Raw genomic sequence first — 22,648 nt, 5'->3', positions numbered from 1 at the left:
ATTTGGAGGTAGAACAGCGCACCTGTGTAGGCATGCAGAACTAAGATGACAAGATGAGCATAAGCTGTCTTGGGTCAGGTAAGTTTTAGCAAGGCTTCTTTTACTCTATGCCACTGGGTATTGGAGTGGAGATCTGTGGCTAAGCTCAGACACAAACGGTTTGGCTCAATAATAATCCAAGTAAGAAAAAAAAAGCGTAAAATGTTGTTCCTGTTATGGAAGGCAAGTTCAGCCCACTGACAGATTTTAAGCTGCTCATGGCCTCCAGAATAAAGTACATTGTATGAACATACTCGGCATACACATACAGTTAAGTCAGTCTGGTTAAAGCCATCCATCATCTAACTTGGAAGAGGTTTTTCTCTGAATATTTTAACATAACTCACATAACTGACCAATAAAAAAAAACACATAATAACTCTCCATGAAGGTACAATGAACTGCACAAAATTCTGATGATATGCTGGTTCCTTCAGCTTCATTCCACACCAAGTCACTGCTTATATCCACGCTTTAACTGGCAGAAGTAAATAAGACGTTAACAGTTTTCACCCACAGTTGTGCACAAATCTGTTAGGCCTTCATGAAACAGATTTTTTGAAGAACTGGGTCAAGCAGAAGAAATCTGTAACACTGACCCAATAAGCCAACATCAGCAAGCACTGAAAATGTCAGTGTGTGTATGTGTGTGTGTGAGAGATAGAGAGAATGAAATTACAATATGCTAAAACCCAGGAATGACATTATTAAGAAAAAAAGAAAAGCCGAGTTGTTTATTCTCATATAGAGCAGAGACCAGGAATGATGTGAACAAACAAACGAGTTGATCTTTAAAAGTCATGGGATTCTCGGCAATCAGCAAAAAAAAAAAAAAAAACTCTGGACTCTTAACATTCATGTATAAATTGCTTTCCTTTAACAAAGTAACACTAACCTTCTTAAATCCTTCACAATGTCCTTGGGGGCCCTGAGCAACAACGATACACAATTGGCTGAGCGAGTATAATTTGCATTTATCTGGGAGAGGCATAGTTAGCTGAGGCTCACTTGCATCAATTAGGCATGCGGGGCCAGTGCTGCAAGAAGATAATAATAACACAAACAGCTCACATCTATTCTTGAAGATACTGGGTCTTGGGTCAAAGCTGAAGGAGCTCTTTGAAGTCCTGGAACAACATTTATGAAACTTAATATGCAAGCTCACTTCTGGTTCTGCCTCTTCCAGCCTGTAGGCTCCAAAATTAAGCAGACATTGTGCCCTGAAGTGGATCTAATGTGTGATCTAATGTTGAGATCATGTTAGATAAGAAACACTTTAAGAGAGACAACACCTATGACCCAACGGCAGTTAGCTTTGCTTCTAAAAACTATATATCATTTTTTGTAAAAGACCATATTATTTCACACTCTGATGATAAATATTATTAATTCTGATTTAATTTACTAAAAATGGTTAATATTAATGTATGAAAAACCTTTTAACATTCAACATAAAAATATGAAAACAGAAACAGCACACAACACTTACTTAGAAGAGCAAAAAATTTTTTTGCTCACATTAGAAGTGTACAGATGCGATTACCTAAAATAACGACTCATCTGAATCGGTTATTGGTAAGAATGGGCTGAACTACATTTTTACATGTTTATACATGTGTTCTATTAGGCATACTGAGTGTGCAGGTGTAATTGCATATTTTGCAAAGCTATAGCTAACATAGAAATAACATATCATAGAGGGAGCTAACAGAGGCAGAAACGAAAATTCCGGGAAATGAACATACTTCCCAATAGGAAAAGTTCCAAATTGTAGCTCCAAACTAGTTTTGGCATAAATAATCTACACTCAGACCCATTTTGAGCAGAGCTTTCTAAGGAACCATTCTGAGATTGCTGTATCTAGAAAATTATTTAAGATAGGTCCTTCAAATTTCAAAGGTTAACATCTGGCACCAGTACTTGTACAATATGGACTTTTAAACATGTGCTTTTGGTTTATCATAGAATTCTGGGGGTTTGAATTTGCTTGAAAATTCTACTCTTCACTCATCGGTGTCATATTTGAAGGATTGTGCAAAGTGCAATTTCAAAGACAGAGGTTTGATATTGCATATCACCTTCGCATGCATGCTGTAAAATGACATAACTATGGAGGTATTTCATGTTTGCTACACCAAAATGCAATATCCCCTGTGCCTGGAGTATGCATAATGAAGAGTGTTCATGTATAAAAACATATACAATATCTTGCAATATCTGCAGCACAATGTCCCAAAGGGTGGAAGCAACACTGCATAGTCCAGATATATATAGTCCATATATGTGTGTGTGTTGTGTTATATTGTCTTATAAGTAAAGAAATCTGAATTTAAGTCAAGGATTCGAGTCTGAAAATATTCAGTTGCCTCCCCACAGTAAGACAGTTTATTCATTAAATTTGGTATTGTGACTGTAAATGATCACATTACTGCAAAATCATTTTATTTGCATAACATGCACATCATAAAAGCTGAAAGTTGAAACTTCATTTGGCTGCTTTCACTGTGACAAAGAATAATTTTTTTAATTACACCACCATGTATATATATATATACTAACCTAAATGAAAGCACATTAAATAGCAAAAATACATCTGAAAAAAAAGAACAATTGTTGATGATTTTGTTTGCCCTTGCTAGACAACTGGAACAGAGATTAATCTGGTCCCCTCTGTCCAATCAGAGGTTCTAGCAGCGTTTTCTGGAAGTACACCGGCACCACATACTGCAGCATTTCTGAAGCTGTTTGCATCTGGCTACTGTGTCTCTGCACAGCTGTTTGTTCCTGGCCTAATGAGCCTGAGCAGCTGTCCAACACCCGCTTTACACCCCCAATACTCAAAGACCAGCATATGGCTTCTAAAGCCCCATTGACTTGCACTGGATGCAGGGGAACAGGCGTTTCCTCAGCTATTTTCACACCTGCAAACTTCTTTCCTTCTGATGGTCCCACGAAATGAATTTTTAATTTTTTTTTTAAATAGGTCTTAGTGGTCCTCTAATATTTTATCTTGTCTTTTCCAAAAATGTAGCCTTGGTGCAGAATTACCGCCACTTTTAGCCAATCACATAATGAGTTTCATGGAAATGACATCATCAACACCCTTCACCAACCACAATGTTTGGCACAGACAGGAAATTGTGTTTTTCCAGAAAAAATCTAATTAACCCATTGCTTCTTCAGAGTCTTGCATGATGGAACTAAAGAATACATTTGTGTTCATTTTTAAATTCAATCACCGAGCAACTGCAACGCTTTGCACTTTTGCAGGCCAAGATGGTTGGTGGAGATAATGTTTTAAGGGAGGGGTGGGAAATTCTCTGGGCAGAAAAATCATGAAAAATGAGAGGTAACCTTTCCCCTAATGACAAAATAAATTCCAGATCTGACCGTCTGAGCTGCCATTCTCTGTATGTTGGAACAGAATAAAATTAAGCACTCTTTACATCTATCGCAATTTCTGGCCACTGCAACGCCATAGAAAGGCTAGTTAATGTTAAATATTCTCCCAAAGTGAAAGTTTCATGATACAGCATGCACAGGGTGAAGAATGTAGAACAGTGGTAGAAAAGAACTGGATGCTGTCCTGAAGAACAGCAATTATTCACAGAAAATCCAAGTGTATTTGCAGAGAGCTACTGCATTTGTTGTCTGGACGATATCCAATGCAAACAGTGACCTCATGCTAATTTTTACATCAGCAGGAACTTGAGGTTAAACCATATAATTTCCCCACAGTCTCTAATGTGCACCTGCAGATATGGGATCTGCAGTTATTTATAACAACATACTAATAACGCAATTCTGTATTAACTCCATGACAACCTTCATTAATCACTTGACACAAAAAATGTACGCTTACCTCTGAGGGCTTTTTCTGCTCCTGTCGAACCCATGAGCTGCTGGTCCCTGTGGTCTTTGAAGACCTTGACCAGGAGGTGACATGACCTAGTAAGCAAAATATACATTATAAAATGTGTCAGGCCTCAGAGGTCGTTCACATTAAATATAAATATGATGCGATAAGCCATTAAAAGATGACTGATTAAATGATAAAAGCATTAATTCAGAGCTGCAACAGCAACAATAGGAAGGAAGTTCTACCCAAGCTGCTGGCACTGTACTGCAGCAAATGTTCATTAATTACAACGTGTATTGAATAATCCCACTGGAAATAGATGTCAATTACAGTCTCAATATGATAAGATCCCTCCCATAAAAAATAAAAGGCAGAATATTAGTAACATCTTTAATACTACAGATATCACACAATTTCACCATAAGCTAACTATAAAATCACCTGAACACAGTGATTGATCAGCATTAATCAGCGCTGGCTATTAATGATATGAGGCACATATAACAGAGGTCATCTTATGATATATGCATTGCATAAAGTTTAACAATACTAATTTATAGTGTCCAGTTGTATAATTCTGGTGCTTTAAAGGTAAGGTTTTTGATGCTGCATTACACAGCATTACACACTTTTTCTGTTAATTAGCTCTAGTACTAATCACACTTTATTTTCACACTTTATAAAAAAGTAATACAGAAATTATGCTTCTAAAGATATGAACAAATTAATTAATTCCACTTTTGCAACAGATTGGCTGCGGACATGTCGGAAGAGAAAATGACAGTGAAGCTGCACACTGCAGCATATCCACAGCGAGTCCACAAGTATGTCTTAAAAATAAACAAGGTTTCCCTCATAATTCCAGATGTCCAGATGCTATAAAGGCATCTGAAGAAAGCTGTCTTTAATTGGATGCCCTCAAAAAAAAAGGCGCTAACATTCATGCAATATGACAAAAGACAGCCAAAGCCCCCCAAAACACAGCTTAGCCTTGACATACAGCAGAATGAAGAAATATGTAGTTTTACTATTATTTGAGAGAAAAACACTTATTTTAAAGCTATAAGTGGCACACATAAGTGGCATCATTCGTCATTCATTCTGTTGCATCAATCAGCCCGGTCCATCTCTTTCTCTGTAATGAAACTCAAACAGGCCTACGGCACCTCTCCCGTCACATCTCCCTTCATCATAATCCCTCTCCCAGTCTGCAGCACATCCTAACAGCAGGCTGAAATTTTTTGCTGAGACTGACTGACAGCCACAAGCAAATTTAATCAAAGCCTCCAATTAATACTTTGCTTCACTGTTAAACAGCGCCAGTGCCAGGAAATGCCTCAGCAGAATAGCTGCCACTTTGTTTGTGTGTGTGTGTGTGTGTGTGTGTGTATGGTGATGGTTGCCATCACCAGACTTTATTTATAGAAAAGCACTCCAGAGACCAGCAAAACATCCATCTACCCAGATGACAGAAATTCTGGCACAGCCATCTGTGAGCATAGCAAGGATGTTATTTTAAAGGTGTCACAGTATGGTCACTTCATGGAAACACCTTCCTTATCTGACTTTTCATCTGAATTTGTATTTAGAAATAACACGTGGCACCCGTGGGACGTGAATGCCACTCATTTCTGCCCAGATCAGATACTCTCACAGTTCTGGCAAACTGTAATTACAAGCCAGATGAGCAGTGACCTGGATTATTATTTGGGTTCATAGTCCTTCTGTTAAAAAGGATCATTTCTGGAACAGAAATCTGACCTGAACTGAAACCACTGAGTTGGTAAAAAAATCAAAGGATGCCCTTCTACTGCACACCAACTAAGACCATTTGGGTTTTAGACCTATTTCAGTTGATTAATGGGAATACACTAAACAAGTAATAATAATTTGGGATTATTTGAATAGGCACTGACAGTATTGTTGCTTTTAAATTTTTTCAATGCAGTTCATTTATAAATGAATACAATTTGCTCCAGCCTGAGCAAGATTTCATTCACACATTATATTTAAAAAATACAAACATTTCCAGACTAGAAGACTTCATTCAGCCCATTTCTACTATTATTACTACTACTCCTCACTTTTCTTGCATATTTTAACACACAGAAATGACTATATTTCAATCTTCAGTGAGATTATGTCATCACCATATTATTCTCTTTATGGTGATCAGTTAATAAGGGCCCACAGTGTAAAACATCATTGTCAAGCTTTGCTCTTTGATCTGGACCCTGAACCACTTCAAAGCCTTGGAGCAAAAGAACAGAAAATAGAATGCAAAGAAGAGCAAGTTTATGAATAAGAGTGAGCAAGAGCTACAAAGAGAAACCAAAAGCGAAATAGATAGAACAACTGTTGATTCATGCGGTTTCTTTAGCTTCCCTTTGGACAAGAAGGAGCTCCATCATGATTTACTCCAGGTACTCACTGTCAGTGGTGTCCGAGTCGTAGCTACTGGTTGAGTACTTCCTCCTCTTCTTCTCGCTCTCCATCTGTGGAAGATAAACAATGAATTTAAGCAGATTTCAAAGATAAGAAAACAGAGGATGTCATCAGACAGAAAATTAGTTCCTTTAGAAAGTCTTTGCTTTAACAGGGCTTGCCATTATGGCGCTTACAAACTTTACATATGGAGCACTAGGATGGATGAATTGAATTATGCAAATTCAACCAGGCTGCAATTACTGGTACTTGGAAAGATTTACATTTACAGCATTTATCAGACACCCTTATCCAGAGATTTTCTGGACAATACATTTTCACCATCACTGATCTGGTACGCGGCTTCACAGAAGAAACTTGCTAGACTCCGAAGGGGCATTCCGGCTCCGCGATAAGGGCCTGTCATGGCTGCCCACTGCTCAAAAGCAGAGGACACATTTTGTTGTGTGCACCATGTGCTGTGCTGTGTATCACAATGACAATTTCACTTTCACTAACCTGCCTTCTTTGTTTTAGCATTGTGCTAATTAGCTTCTCAAACATTGACACTGAGTCATTACAGTATTTTAAGAAAATATGTGAAATGACGGTGGGAAGACAGAACTTCACAGCGGTCTCTAACTGGCCACCGCAGCCACAGAGCAGCAGGACTGAAAAACACTTGAGCAAAAAAAAAAAAAAAAAAACGGTTACGGCCTACGGCGGCTGAGTACAGATTTACGTGGCCATAAAACAGGGCTTTTCCCTCTTATACTGGGTTATTCCTGCTGCCTCAGTGGTCCATGCTGAACTTTAAGAGTGACATTTAGACGTGCAAACACCGTCTGAATAACGGGGTGTTCTGTTAGGGCAATTAACTTGCGTCTATGTGCTCAGCGAGCCCTTCTGGCTATGATGTTGGTTTATTTTAAAGATCAGCTGGGCTGTTTTTCGCCAGGTAGGCATTACTAAAGTACCGAAACGAATGGAGGTCACAGTTCTACAAACTTATCAGGAGGCGACCACGTGGTGGAGAGCACTCAACTGTAGGAGAACGCGCCCCTCCCAACGCGCCATCTCTCCCCATCAAAACTACAAAACAAAACCCCCACTGCGCCTGAGACATTTCTACAGCAGTGCCGGGGTTAGGTGCCAGAGAGAAACACCAGATGCGTGAGGGAAAAATAAAAGGACCCAGATCCATTTTCAAGAGCCCCACATGGTGGAAGCTATCATTTCCACAAGGTGGATTTTGTGGAGTCGGTGGAACGGTTCCCCTAGGAGCGGCCTTTAGTGTCAGCCATACTCCTTTTTAAACAAATTAAGTGCTCACAGGCGAAGTGGGGAGGAAACACAGAGGAAGTCTACACACTCAGCCCTCTGACACACTCGTTAGCAGCTGGCGTTGGGTTCGCGGCGCTGTAGTCGTAGTGGATTACATTACACCCCCACGCCCTCGTGTTCCTAGCCCCCCACGCCCCAAGCCCTCACCCCTCAGTAGGCTGCTCACACTCATCTGATCATGAATGGCAACTCTGGCGGGGGAAAGTGGCAGTGCCCCCCACTCACAGACCTCAGAAAGAGAGCGGCGGCCGGACTAAGAGTCTGAAGAGTCTGAACCTGACTGGAATGCCTATGACGGTGGCATGCTTACTGGTTCGGTCACCTAACATGTTTTTTTTTTTTTGCCCTGTGACAATAGGCATGATGGACGAGTGAACAAAAATGATTAAGGTTTATTCAGGGTTTCTGTTAAGGAAGCCAAATTTCAACTACAACTACATTTGTCCAAGGGCCACAGTTTTTCTCGGCAGACACTGTGAGGGCCAGAAGTTCTTCTAAAATACAATATTAATTGTATTTTCTTTTAAAATTGTATTATTATTATTTGATATGTTAATTTCCCTAGTAATACTCATATTCAGACTGCAATGAGGCACTAAGGGGCAACTGCAATATTTTTGGTTTCAATAATTACTACATCCTTACATCACCACAAATATTGTTTTCCCAATAGTGCAGCTGCATAAAAATAAATAAATCAATAAGATTAAAAAAAAAAAAACAGGTACATTTTAACAAAGATGTACTATATATAGGAACTGCTGGATATAAATTAGATATTTTCGTTTTTTAGTGCTGATACAAATTTGTCGTGTTGCCTTGTGTTGTATTTTTAACTACAAATTTATAGCCGCCCAACTCCATATCTTCATATAAAGGTGAATGGCAGTAGCCTAGTGGGTAACACACTCGCATATAAACCAGAAGACCCAGGTTCAAACCACACTTACTACCATTGTGTCCCTGAGCAAGACACTTAACCCTAAGTTGCTCCAGGGGGGGACTGTCCCTGTAACTACTGATTGTAAGTCGCTCTGGATAAGAGCATCTGAAAAATGTTCTGTGGCATTTTGGCACAAAACCAACCAACCACAGACATTTGTAACGCTATACACCGATGGCACCCTGATCCCGCAGCAGAATATTCTTTAGGCAGGCACTTGCGGGACTTTCTTGGGCACCCTGAAGCCTTCTTCACACTTGAACCTCTGCATCTTCACGCACAGTGAGGCGAAGACTTTTGGACGATGGCCTGGTGTCAAGAAGGGCAGCAAAGAAGCCACTTCTCTCCAGGAAAAACATCACGAACAAACTGATATTCTGTAAAAGGTATAGGGATTTGACTGCTGTGGACCATTTTTCGCTGATGAAGCCCCTTTCTGATTGTTTGGGGCCTCTGGAAAAATGATTGTCTGGAGAAAAGTGAGTGCTACCATCAGTCCTGTCTCGTGCCAACAGTAAAGCATCTTGAGACCATTCATGTGTGAGGCTGCTTCTCATCCAAGGGAGTGGACTCACTCACAATTTTGCCTAAGAACACAGCCATTAATAAAGAATGGTACCAAAGCATCCTCCAACAGTTTGGTAAAGAACAATGCCTTTTCCAGCATGGTGAAGCATCATGATATAAGGCCAAGGTGTCAACTAAGTGGCTCGGGAAACAAAATATTGAAATTTTGGGTCCATGGCCAGGAAACTCCCAGGACCTTAATCCAATTGAGAACTTGTCAGAAGATGCCCGGTGGTCAATCAAAAACTCCAAGCACTGATTGTGAAGGAATGGGTCATCAGTCAGAATTTCGCCAGAATATGATTGACAGCATGCCAGGGTGAATTGCAGAGGTCTTTGCCCTTGAAAAAAAGGGGCAACACTGCAAATATTCGCTCATTGCATAAACTTGATATAATTGTCAATAAAAGCCTTTGAATAAAATGCTTGTAATTATATTTCAATAAACCACAGAAACAACTGACAAAAAGGTCTGAAAACACAGAAGCAGGAAGCTTTGTGAAAACCAGTATGTGTTCATTCTCAAAACGGACTGAACACAAATGCAACAATTCTGAGCTTTTGAATAGAAGAGATGCATCAAGGCCATTATTATTTGTTTACTGAGTGAAAGGTGTATATAAAGTATTCTCAATCACAACGGCATCTGACCGGGTAACTTGATTATTGAATAAATATTTATGCTGAATGAATATAGTTTGGACCAACACTAAAGGGAAGTACAATGGCAAAAGCGACATAATGACAGACACACACCATCAACCATTAGACAAAGAGCGGACTCGTCCAGTGCCCACACACACCCAGCCTCAGCCCTGAACGTGGTGTGTTGAACAACATTAACTGCCGTGCAGGGCAACAAGAGGAGCTGCCGCTGGTCTCCCTGCATATAAATGGCTTCATAGCCCAGAGATTGTCTGACAGGGCTGAGCAGCGCGTGGCTCTGAATGACAGGGTGCCACACGCAGCTCCATCAGCATAGTCAATGTGAAAAAAGAGAAAAGAAAGAAAAAAGGAAAGGCCTCGTCTCCCATGTTTAAAACAATGCAAAAAGCACCAGGAGCAGAGCAGAGCATCCACCTCACACCCCATGGGAAACACAAGCAGCTCTCCCCTCCAATCACCAGACGCCTGCTATTTTTGGATATGAAGGATCCAGGGAGGGGAGGGAAAAGAGCAAAGGAGGGAAGACAGAGCGCAGAGGGATGCTGGGAGGGTGCAGGGGAGAGAAAGAGAGCGTGACGAGAGTTGTCACAGAGAGTGAGAAACATCAGTTTGTAGAAGATGCATTACAATGGCAACTCTCAATAGGGAGGCGGGGGGGGGGGGGGGGGGGGGGGGGGGGGGGGGTAATTTTTCAAGATGGGGGGGGGGGGGGGGGTTCAGGCTTCAAAGGGGGTGCTTCATACTGTGGCTTTGAAATCTTGAGTTTTCGAGGATGATTGGATGAACATTGATGCAAAGTAACATGTATCCCCATTCTGTACCTAAGTAAAATAGTTTCCTCCCGCCGGCACTTGCCGACTCTGAATTGGTAAAAGGTGTGAGTGTGAGTGTGTGTGTGTGTGTGTCTGTGCCCCGTGATGGCCTTATGCCCCGCCCTGCACCCAGTGTCCTGGGATACAGGGCAGCAACCCTGAGTAGGAATAAGTTGTTATGTAAAGTGAGTGAGTGAGAGAGAATGTACGGTAAATAAACTGGGTGGTAGTAGCCTGGTGGGCAACACACTCGTCTTTGAAACAGAAGGTTCAAATCCCGCTTACTACCTTGTGTCCCGGAGCAGGACACTTAACCCTAAGTTGCTCCGGGGGGGGGGACTGTCCCTGTAACTACTGATTGTAAGTCGCTCTGGATAAGGGCACCAGATATATGCTGTAAATGTCTGATAAATGCTGTAAATGCAAACTTTTGTTTTTAAGATATCTCCTCCCGTATCCAAAAATGTGCTGGCAGTACGATCACTTGATTTAAGACCTAGACCTGTCCCTAGCCGGCTTACATGACATCCAATCACCGGTCATAATGAAGCTATTGCAGATTTTAAACTTTTTGTTTGCTGAACCCCAGGCCTCTTCTCCTTATTAGCAGCGCTTTCTTCATCTCTTTAGCGCAGGCAGCGGCGCGGCGAGAATGATGACGCAGCACATACAGGTGAGCTGGCTGGCTGCAGCACAGTGGCGACAGAACAGATGACCTCACTGCTCAGCCACCCGCCCCGGGGACTGGTGAAACGAGCAGAAACATTTCAAACAAAATGGACCTCCTTTCTCGCCACCGCGACCCCCGCAAGCAACCGCAGTGCCACATTCGGAATAATTGCAATGATGTTGGTGGTGTGTGTGTGTGAGTGAGTGTGTGAGTGCACCGTCCCCTACACTGCCTGAGAGCACTGACAGATCTGACCAGCCTCGGCAAGGCTGAGACGCTACACCGGTTGCCAAAGAGCGGTGGAGCAGGAGTGCAGTGAGGGAGATTAATGTGGCTCCTCTCACCTCTACTGCCATCAGGAGTTCATTAGCCCTGACTAAGGACCGAGGAGGAGGAGGAGGAGAAGCGTAGAGAGCATCCTTACTTCATCTAACACACCGCTGTGGGCTGAGCCGCCGCTGATGAGCGGTTGCCCCGATGCCAAAGCACCCCAGCAGGGAAGGGCATTCGATCCTTGACCATGAAACAACAAAATGGAATGCTGTCAGCCGCCGGCCTGTATAATCTGGGAGCGATCTAAATATCTCCTCTTCTGCTAAATGCATTTACACAGCAAATCTGCACGAATGCAGCCATTTCAAACGCTGTTTACTTGCTCCAAGCAAGCTCTGGTAATGTGCCCCCTTTTCTGGCACTCACAGGTTCCCACTCCTGCCCGGAAAGCCGGCTCCACAATTATCTCTCAATAATATTCAGTGAGTCATCGCCCCGGCAGGAGAGACTTTCATCTCCTTGCGTTTCGAGAGACGTCATCCCCTGCCCACTGAACCACATGATCCACTGAGGCCTGGACCGACGCAGCTAATGAGCGCGCAAGGCACATTCAGGTCATTTGTAGCGAAGGGGGGAGGGAGGGGGAGGTGTTGAAACGAATGATAAGTGACCGAAATGCAACATGTGGATACGCTCCCTTCTAGGATGCGTGCGCGGTCCCTCAGTCTGCTTCTTCCTGCTTTGACACAAATCAACCAAGCAGGCTGGTGCTTGGAGAGGTTATGGGGGCGGATGTGTGAATGGGAAAGGGGGGGGGGGGAAGAGAGCTACACAGCCTGCCATGGGTCGCTGCAGTTCATTCATGGATGACACACCCCCCAGCAGGAAGGCTGCTGATAGGGTAGTGCTGCCCATGTGAGCGTGTTGCCCCCTTTCCAACCAATCCAGGAAGACTGCCTGCTAAGTTGCAGGCATGCATGCTGTTAGTCTGCGCATGCACACACGCACGCACACACACACGCTAGCACTACTCCAGACAACGGTTAGTGCCTGAAAAGTCACAGGTGCGTGCACTGTGCCATACGATATGTGTAGAAAGTACATAACCATGGTTTTGTGGTTGAAGCTTGTAAAGAAGGACTCACACACATACACACTGCTTATAAGACCAGTGGGAAAGGGAGGGGCTGTGGCTACCAGGAATATTTAAGATGACTCAGACATAATTGATCCGAGGTAATGGGCAGACCCATGTGCAGGATTGGCGCTCTTATTACACTGTAGTAACAACTTGTTCATTTCACTCAACCCAAGCCGTGAGTTACAAAGAGGTGCATTCCGATTACGTGTCAAAAAGCTCCGAGCCGGTTCCCAAAACAGGGAGGAAGGGGACGGAGCCCAGACTTTTCTGAAGGTAAACAACAGCCACGCCCCCTACAGTCAGCCCGGCTCAGTACACGGAGACGGCCAGCAGCGTCCGCTCACAGACCTGCTCCGTTCAGTTTAAACACGTATTAAATATTCATTACATTATTTTCCTTAATTCATTGTTGCGGTGTGACCCGCAATCACGGAATATGATTTCGTGCTGCATTCCACCAAAAGCCCAAGATCGTTTAAAACAAGAACCACCGCCCGCCCCAAATCGACTGGAATTCAGCAGCATGTATGTTTCCGAGGGGTGAAAAAAAAAAAAAGCTAATTTCGCAACAATATCAAATAAATTACAGTAGAACATACAGCGGCTGATCCCGACGGCGCCCGTCGCTTATCCCGCTAACCCCGCTCGGCTTTCGTTTCAAGTTCCGCTTCCAAATTCACACACACACGACCGTGAATACGTCCAAAAAAAAAAAAAAAAGAAATCTACCCGTGCACAGACCAAACTTGTTGTTCGCCATGAGGAGCCTGCACCTTGCGTCTGCGCGGCCACGTTTCCCCCGCGGTTAATCCGCGCCAGCAGCCCCATCCCGCACGCAGGCTGCCCGCTGACAGCGGTGGAAATTTCTGGATAAAAGTTTTTCTCCTGCGCGCCGAGACCGAGACGCTCGCTCCTGCGAGTCGGCCACAGCTGACAGACGACCCGGGGTTATCGCGGCGTTGCGCGGAAAAATTATTTATGAAAAAAAAAAAAATACTTATTCGGATACCTCGTTTATTGGCTTGATTCTCGTTGTTTTACCTTGGCTGCGGGCTGCTAGAGAAGTCGGAGCGTCCCAGGTCCCGGGCGGCCGCGCGGAATCAGGAGACCATCCGAAGGGAGCCACATGGAGCCCGCCGTGGAGATTCGGCAGGGCAGCCTGTTAGCCTGTTAGCTAACGCGGAGTTTCCACGCTGGTGGCGGCGGCTGGTGGCTGGAACCGCCGCCGTGACAGCGCGCTAGATGCTCTCCGGGGGTGTGTGTGTGTGTGTGTGTGTGTGTGTGGATGAAAAGTATCTTCCCCGCACTCCTATACGACAACAAGGCGAAGAAGAAAAAAAAAACACACACACACACGCACACCGCGTCTGACGAATATTGCACGAATTAAAAAAAAAAAAAAAATGACAGCGCGACGCAGTTCTCGAATCAATTACGCAACGTTGTTGGCAGACTTTGGAGGGTTACCGGGGCGTAATCCGAACGAGGAAAATCGTTAGCGCCCCCCCTACCCGACAGGCTGCTTAGCAGGGGGAGCTAACAAACTGCAAATTTCCAAGACGGGGCGGGGGGGGGCAGAGAGAGAGAGAGAGAGAGAGAGAGAGAGAGAGGGAACACGCGTGTCGCATTTCGACGGTGCTCCGGGTGCGACGTCGCATCCGTCAGGTGAAGGCTCGCCACCAGACCCCCCCGCCACGCCGCGCACACACCGCAAGACGTACGCGCAGTTTCCCCGACCGCCGAGTTCTATCGGGCAGATTCGCTAGCTAACTGGCTAGCGTGAGTTTCGCAACGTTCTGGGTCTTAAAAAAAGAAAAGAAAAGAAAAGAACAGACATTCGCCTCCCGGTTTCGTCGCTCGCTGCCACCCGCCCTCCCCTCCTGCGCGACCGCACAGGCGTACGGCGAGCCGCGCAGCGCCGCCGCCAAATACGCTCACACTTAAAAACTCTTTTTGGCGCCATATTAATGACGTACTTTGAAAAAAAAAAACCCCACGCCGCTCGGCGAAGTAGTTCGGAGCGGCGAGGCGGCCGGGATGCGGGGGGTGGCGGCTCGAAATCAGAACTCACTTTTCACCTACCTGTCAGGTTCTCGTCAGAAGGCGACGGCGGGCGCCGAGATAACATCAGCGGCTCGTCGAATGGGTGGACGGGGCGCTGCGCGGTACGGTGCGATCGTCCATTTTACCGGGAGGACGATGGGAGGGGGCATGAGAATAAAAAAAAAAAAAGCCCAAAACAAACAACAACAAAATATTAAGAATTATAACAGTGATAATGGTAATTATCCGCCCGTTAGAAGTTGCGGGGTCGGTGCGTGAGGTGAAATGAGACGAAGCGCACGCGCGCGGGGGCAGGACGACGCACGCACGCACGCGCGCGCGCGCCAAAAAAAAAAAAAAAATGTAATAATAATTAAGGCCGTAACCCGTTCTTGGCGATCGAGTTGGGCGCGCAGCACCTCGGGACGCAGTGGTGCATTTTTATTTATACGTTTGTTGGGTTTTTTTTAAATTTATTATTTCTTAATGAAGCGGATGGAGGGTGCGACGCACGCCCGGATTTACTTGATATGAGCTGAATAATTAACAACCTCGTGGCCCTTGTGAATCATTGATTCGCCTAATTAGTGTCATTATCTGCGCGTCCGCGTGCGTAGCTGAAATGCGTCGGGACGCGGCGACGCCAGACGGCCTGGCATGGTGGCTTCATCCCTTCTGTGCCCTCTGTCCCTGCGAGGCAGGGCTCATCTGGCCGGGCCAGGGGCATAATGTTTCAAACTTTGTTTCAATAGATTCCTGTTATGTAAAAGTCGTGTTTTTTTTTACTGAATGGACAGGGTGGGTCCATTTCCTTCCAGACACCATTATTCAGCCCAATAGAGGTCATACGAATCCTGTCTTGGCAGTGCGCGTGAAATTCTTTTGAACAGCGTATGCTCCGTTATTTGTTCTGGATGTCCAAGAACAAAGTACTCAGCATCTCTGAGTAAATGGGTGGGGGTTTTATTGAGATACCGTAATTAGTATTCCTACGTTTGCTGGGGAATTTTAGTCAACATTCTCAAGGCCCGGAGTGTCTGGAAAGTTCTGATGGTAGCCACACGAATGGCATGTTTTCAGATGGGAAGGACTACACTGCATAATTTAAGAAAGAAAATGCGATGGTATTGCCCTTAATGGAACTCTGCCAATCTTTGCTGCTTCTCTGCAATCAATTTATAAATGAAGTAATTAACAATTGAAATGAAGTATATTAACAATTTGGTACTAATAGTAAAAAAATGTATATTGACTGTCGCTGACCCTAGATCTGTGACAAATTGCCCAGTGAATGCTTCAGTAAGTTGGAGTTGTCTTATGATGACATTTATATATGGCGTGTAATATTTACAAAACAAATGCAAAATAGCGTATATATATTCACGTATCCTGTATTTACTGTAGCTTGTATTCAGTTTTATTAAAGAGACATATTAAACACTCAGACTGGTAAGTAATCAATCTAAACCACAATTGATGTCACACTTCAGAACTGTATATTGTAGGACATTAGCAATTATTTACATTTTTCCAGTTTTAGACTCACACAACTAAAATCTCAAACATTGGTAAATACATGCAAAATAAATACACGTATGTAAATATAGCTGTGTTTTTTCTTTAAACATAGGCTGCCTGGTACACTGTAATTGCATATTAATAAATGTATCATTAACAATAAGAAACTGTTCCTATCCATCTAAACAAATCAAAATGCATATTCAAGGGGAACATGGAACCTATACACATGAACAACCCCAGACCAATCTTTACTGAATATCAGAACACACACACACACACACACACAGAAACTAATATTAAGTTATGTGCATGCCAATGGGGTGTGGAAGAGATCAGAACATCCATTGAAAACATATGCTGAGAACATGCACATTTCTGAGTCCCAGGTCAAGACGTGAACCCACGCTTCCATATTGCAAAACAGGAGATGCAGAAGTTACCACTTCGTCTCAAATTGTTGTGCCCCCATCAAATTAATTCATTTTATTTTCGGGTTTATGCATGCAATCAAGATGCATGCGCGTATTTAATGTGATAAAATGTTTAGTTGCTTGGATTTAGGCCATGGGGACAGAGATGGTGCTGGAATGTTTGAAAAAGGGACCATTGCCGTGAGTCAATTCTAGTCACTGTAACTACATACACTTCATTCTGCTCTCCCTGTTTTTACATGACAAGACTCTGTTCAAACATGTTCACTGACAAGGAGAGCGTCTGGGGTGGGTGTTCCTCTTTTTTCACTGTCTTGTCAAAACAGGCCTGAATCTTACAGATTTTTTTCAAGCATGCAACTCAATGGAAATAAAGGATGCCGTCAATGAAATGCATGTACATGAGATATAGTTTTACCGAAAGGTAAATCGTTCGGGGTTGACGCATTGCTATCGGTTTTTGAAAAATAGTCCCACTTCTCCCCCAGAGAAGCACTTGGAAATAAATGGCGTTTGTGTGCGCTTCCATTTTTGCCCGCTATGCGGCACTGTCGGATTTTTCAAGCGTCGGCGCTACGCCGGCGCGCATGCGCCCTCTGCCCATGTGGCTCATGATCGTAGGGGGACTTGCACTTCAATCGAAGCTGATACGCGTGTGCTTTTGTTCGGTTTTAAGTGAATAAACTGTCGCTGAAATGGCGGCGGCTGCTGTCGGGGACGTGGAAGACTTCATTGAGCAGAACAGGCATCTGTCGGATTTTGTCGAGACGTTCCGTTCGATCTCTGAAAGCGAGAAACACTGGAAGTCCAGGAGGGAGTTCATTTTCAGGAACATAAACGACTACGAGGACCCGCATATAGACCATCTCCTTGCTTTGTCCATGGTTTGGGCGAACCACGTTTTCCTCGGCTGTCGGTCGGTGTCGCTGATATATATAATTATTTTTGCATTCGCACGGGTTCTTTCCAGTTGAAGGTACTATGTGCTCTTCTCGATGCACAGATACAACCCGGCACTCCTGGATAAAGTGAAGGAGATGGCAGACGGAATTGTTGTGGAGGATGCCCCGGTCTTCAAAACCAGAGACGAGATAGTAAAGCAGCAGGTAAAGTTTTTTTTTTTTTCACCCTGGAAGGGGGTTCATAAAACAGCCGCCCTTCCACTCGCTGCACTTTTCACGGCATGCAACGTTTCAAAATAAAACCCCAAACCTAACCCGATTATCTACGGCTTTCGCACGTGTCAAAGTGCATGATGTACCATGGATTTGCACGTAGTAGTTTGAGCCCAGGCACTACTTTAATGTCCATTAAATCAGTCCCTGTCTTTCCATGTGGAACTTTTATTTTTAAACGCGGCGAGCATTTGGAAGTTTTATTTAGCATTTTCACAATTTGTATGCTGCAACAGTAAAATAATCGACGTGTGTGTAAGTTCACAGACATACGTGACTTTGTGAAAGTGGAGGTTTCTCGTTTCTTGTAAGAGAAAGTCCAGCGAAGATCTTTCTTTCTGTTTTTCTAACACCATTCTTATATTGGCTGGTTACTGCACTTCAGCTCTTCGTCACACAGTATGCAGTGGACCTTTCGGACCACTATTCAGAGCACAGTTCGGGACCAAGTGTTCCCAGAAGCAAGAAAACCTCACATGAAGACTACATATCCATCTGTATTCTTTGTGTTTTATAACAACATGCTTTTTAAAAAAAGTATTTTTGAAGTGAATGAAATGTGTCCTGCATTTAACTCATCACCTTGGCAGGTTGGGATTTGAATGCGCAACCTTCTGATTAGGAGTCAACATTCTTACTTTTTATGTGAAGTGGTTGTCATTGTGATACACAGCACACAACGAAATGTGTCCTCTGGTTTTAACCATCACCCTTGGTGAGCAGCGGGCAGCCATGACAGGCGCCTGGGGAGCAGTGTGGGGACGGTGCTTTGCTAAGTGGCACCTTGGCGGCTCGGGATTCGAACCGACAACCTTCTGATCACTTCCTTAAGCGCTAGGCCACCACTGACCCCATATTTTAGGAAATGTAACACACTTGGGAAAGGTAACACACTTGCCTATGAGCCAGAAGACCCAGGTTCAAATCCCACTTACTACCATTGTGTCCCTGAGCAGGACACTTAATCCTGAGTTGTTCCAGAGGGGCCCTGTAAATACTGATTGTAAGTTGCTCTGGATAAGGGCGTCTGATAAATGCTGAAAATGTAATCTCTGCAGTGGAGTTGAATGATTGTTTCCCTGAACATTCCTGTAATGTTGTGACTCATTTGTTAACCTGGAAGCTCTTCCTAACTTGACTGACTTTTTTTTTTTTTTTTCTGTTGTTAATTCTAGCGTCGGTGATTTGCTGCTGTCCTGTGAACTCATCGAGCAGAGCCATGATACATCAAGATCTTGAGATCAAGAGCTTGTGATGAACTGTGTGTATAGTATTATCTGTTTGGGGTTAGCATTTTAAATTCTTTGTTTATATGCATTTTTTAAAACGATTTTACGCTGTACTATTTGTGTTTTTATACAATTTTAAGTTCTGCAACTGACAACATGAATACTTGCAATCAAGACTTATTCTATTGATGCAGAACTTGATGTCATTAATGCAATTTTAGCTTTCAAATAAATGTCTTCATAAGAAATGTCTGAAAGTCTGAAAAAAGGTTTATTGAGTTTATACAGCATATTAGAAGTATAAATTGTATTTATTGTAGGATATATTCACAAAAACTATAACCCTTTTCCAAATCATAGACACTAGTCACAAGCCATAGTTTCTCTGGAAACGACCATTTAAATGTTTATTTCTGTACTCATTAGTATAGTTTTTTTTCCCCCCCATAAGTAGCTTTTTAATTGTTTTTCCATATACTAATGGAGGCATGGATGGACATGTGCAGTCAAACATGGACACAGCGTGTAGTTTTTTGACAGTGATTGACCTCATTCGTTGTTGATCTGCCATTACACTGTCCTTCAACACATTCACTGGAGAAAAAAAAAAGCCTCTCAAACCTCAGAAAACAAACTACAAAATCCAGCCATTCCATAAACAATTTTCTGATATAAATTCCATTCCATAAACCTCCACCTTTGTTCAAACAAGGATAATTAAAAAAAAATCCATAGAAACTAAAACAGTTACAGCATCAATCCAACAAAAAAAGGATATATTACAAATTCTGTTAGCAATAACTTATTTCACATTATGCGATATAAAATAACAGCACAATATAGGTTTTATTCTGATGTGTTTCTAAACAAGTCCCTACTGACTGTCTTCCCTCTCGATCTTTATGGGTGGCACTTGAGTTCTTCTGATGTTCTGATTTTTCTCTCTCTCGATGAGGTAAATGAAAGATTGACGTAGTTGATAATAATGGCCAGAAGCACTTGCATTTTTGTTGTTTTTTTCTTTCTTTTTTAAGAGTCCACCCAGCTCTGCTCCACAATAGCAGAAACTCTCTTCTCATACTCCCGCTTGTTCTCTTGATAAAGCTGAGCTGCCTGGCTGTTGGCCGGGCTGTTGGGGTTTGGCTCATCCAACAGTGACTGTCACAGAGGGAAGGAAATAATATAAGTTGAAGGCAATGAGACACAATGCTACTGTACTGGTTAATGTGCAGGTGACAACCACCCACCTGGATGGACGTCAGAATTGAAGACACATCGTATGTAGGACTCCAGCGATTCTGCAGAATGTCTAGACATATACTTCCGTCTGCATAAACTGAGATGTAAAAAAAATTAGATTTAAAAAAAATAAATAAATCACAATAGACATTACTGACTACTTCTTGCACAGTATGATTGGACTGAAGATTTATTTTTACCGTTTGGGTGGAACATTTTTGAGCTAAATCGCACAGTGGGGGGCTTGTTGGGGTACTCTTCGGAAAATTCTATCACAAGCTTGAAAGTTCCTGTGGAGGGAGGACACCATGCAATTTAACAAATGTATCGAATGCCAAAACAAAAAATACATAAAAATGGAGGAAGTTTAACAATAAAATGTATTAACCTAGTAATTACAGCGCATACTGACTTACCATCCTCAAATGGAGTGCCCACCGGTCTGCAATTAAATTAAATGTGTTAAGAATATAATAATAACAGTAAATAACATTTTGTAAATTTCCCACTTGTGGGACTAATAAAGGATCATCTTATAATCTAATATGATTTATATATAGGATATATTCTCTTTTGATTAACCAAACAGTCTGCATTTTATACACAAAGTGTATGCAAATAAATGAATAGTGCACAAACTGGTCACACATCTTAAAATGACTGTCAAAATCTCATTGGAACAATTAACTTCTGAAATCCTCACCCAAAAATAACCGCATTCCAGAGCATGATATTGTTTTCTGATGGGGCTCCACTTACACCAGTGGGGGGATCTTCTTGAAGACTAGGAGAAAGGGAACACTAGATTAGAGCCATAATATAATATAGTCAACAATGTTTCTCCATCCTCTAACAGTGTAGTTATGATCATCTGTATTTATTTTCAGGAGGACACTTTTTTTTTCTGTCCATGGAAGCAGCACCTGTCATCTCGTGAAAGTAAAGGTTCAGGATTTTGTGAAATCTGTGTACCTGGAGTCCAATGTTCAACCACTTGACAATTACTAATTGAAAGACTTTTCGTTGGATTGCAACTGGTTAAACTGTTTGCAAATGGAAGAAATTTCACCACGCACATTTTATGACATTCATCAGACACCCTTGTCCACTTGTCCCCCCTTAACCAGACTTCCAATCAGTAGTTACACAGGGACAGCAACTCCACAGGTTGCTCAGGAATACAATGGTAGTAAATTAGGTTTGAACCTGTGACTTTGGGATCTTCTGGTTCATAGGTAAGCGTGCTACTATAGTAAAACTTGAATGGCTTTATGAATACAAACGTATCTGCTACTGCGTGATGTGGTGAGATTTCTTCTTTTGTTAAGAGAAGAAATCCTGCAGCCCACGGGGTTCAGCAGCACCCAGACTGCAGTGCAGCAAGATACGCTGTCCCCTGTCCCCCCCATCCCCGTTCTACTGTCCCTGCACCCCCAAACTGTTTCCCCAGCAGGTGTGTGTACCTCAGGACAGAGAGCTACATCACGGGCGGCCAATCAAAACGACTCGGCGTCTAAACAGCGCGGACTCTGATCCTAGATTAGGCTTTTTCGTGGGTTTTAATCCAAAGGACGTCGCGTTCCGTACACCCAACATTGCAATACTGATGACGATGCTTCTATGATGGAGGAAAAACAACACCCGAAAAAAAAAAAAAAAAACAGGAGCACATCCTTCGCGAACGATATCCCCTACAAGGGGCATTTCATTGGGTAAACACATACCTGGGGGGTAGCCTGGTGCTACAATCAACCATTTATAGCAGTGAATTAACACGTCGACAGCTACAAAACCGCTTTACACTTCGCCTAAATCACCCCCCCTACCGAACTAGTAAAGGCAGCTAACATTTACCTACAATTACCACAACCAGGCTAGTCGACACGCTCAAAAGACGCGTTATAACAGAGCAGCAGCGATCGTCCGTATTGGGGGGGGGGCATTGTAAAAAACGAACCACATACGACAATATTACAACGGATGCGGGAACCAAAAGGCCTTTTGCCGGCTGGTAAGCCGAAACAGCGGGCTGACAAACCAGGCTGTGCCGAAACAGTCGCGGCTAGCATGCTAGCCAGCCGCACTGTGCATTCTCCGGCCGCGAGAAATAGAAGGGAAACGTATACCGCAGGTACCGTTTGAAATCTCTCATTAGGCGTCTTCTCGCCGGGGTGGACATCGCAGCAGAGCCCGGGCTGTTCCACTTATGTCATAAAATGAGTTGGAACCCGGCGCGTTCGGTGCCGATTTTTTTTTTTTTTGTTTTTTTTTT

At 43.2% G+C, this 22,648-nt stretch overlaps 3 protein-coding genes across 9 annotated transcripts in view; 1 reads left to right on the top strand and 2 right to left on the bottom strand.

The window, feature by feature from the left end:
* The window catches only part of jade2 (jade family PHD finger 2), a 63,473-nt gene extending 48,508 nt beyond the window's left edge, over positions 1 to 14,965 (bottom strand). Inside the window, exons 1-4 of one of the 7 annotated variants that reach the window (XM_028983413.1) lie at positions 14,821 to 14,910; positions 6,330 to 6,393; positions 3,902 to 3,987; positions 1,111 to 1,166 (exon numbers count right to left, since the gene is read on the bottom strand). In XM_028983413.1, coding sequence (XP_028839246.1) covers positions 1,111 to 1,166; positions 3,902 to 3,935 — 90 coding nt within the window. In that variant the 5' untranslated portion in view covers positions 3,936 to 3,987; positions 6,330 to 6,393; positions 14,821 to 14,910. Of the gene's footprint in view, positions 1 to 1,110; positions 1,167 to 3,901; positions 3,988 to 6,329; positions 6,394 to 13,747; positions 14,552 to 14,809 lie in introns of those variants that run through there. The other 6 variants (XM_028983414.1, XM_028983412.1, XM_028983409.1 and 3 more) reach the window with 6 other exon arrangements.
* Positions 14,966 to 17,343: 2,378 nt separating this feature from the next.
* cdkn2aipnl (CDKN2A interacting protein N-terminal like) lies at positions 17,344 to 19,389 on the top strand. The gene is made up of 3 exons (XM_028983119.1): positions 17,344 to 17,649; positions 17,737 to 17,839; positions 19,084 to 19,389. Exons 1-3 carry the CDS (start codon positions 17,429 to 17,431, stop codon positions 19,090 to 19,092), a joined length of 333 nt encoding a protein of 110 aa, XP_028838952.1. The 5' UTR covers positions 17,344 to 17,428; the 3' UTR covers positions 19,093 to 19,389.
* Positions 19,390 to 22,648, bottom strand: ube2b (ubiquitin-conjugating enzyme E2B (RAD6 homolog)). The gene is made up of 6 exons (XM_028983118.1): positions 22,512 to 22,648; positions 21,080 to 21,160; positions 20,793 to 20,818; positions 20,577 to 20,666; positions 20,385 to 20,473; positions 19,390 to 20,295 (listed from the first exon to the last, which is right to left on the bottom strand). The coding sequence occupies exons 1-6, from the start codon at positions 22,553 to 22,555 to the stop codon at positions 20,167 to 20,169; spliced, it is 459 nt and encodes a 152-aa protein (XP_028838951.1). The 5' UTR covers positions 22,556 to 22,648; the 3' UTR covers positions 19,390 to 20,166.

Source organism: Denticeps clupeoides, chromosome 6, assembly GCF_900700375.1.
Source record: "Denticeps clupeoides chromosome 6, fDenClu1.1, whole genome shotgun sequence".
Taxonomy (NCBI): Eukaryota; Metazoa; Chordata; class Actinopteri; order Clupeiformes; family Denticipitidae; genus Denticeps; species Denticeps clupeoides.
This window is presented reverse-complemented; position numbering and strand designations above follow the sequence as displayed.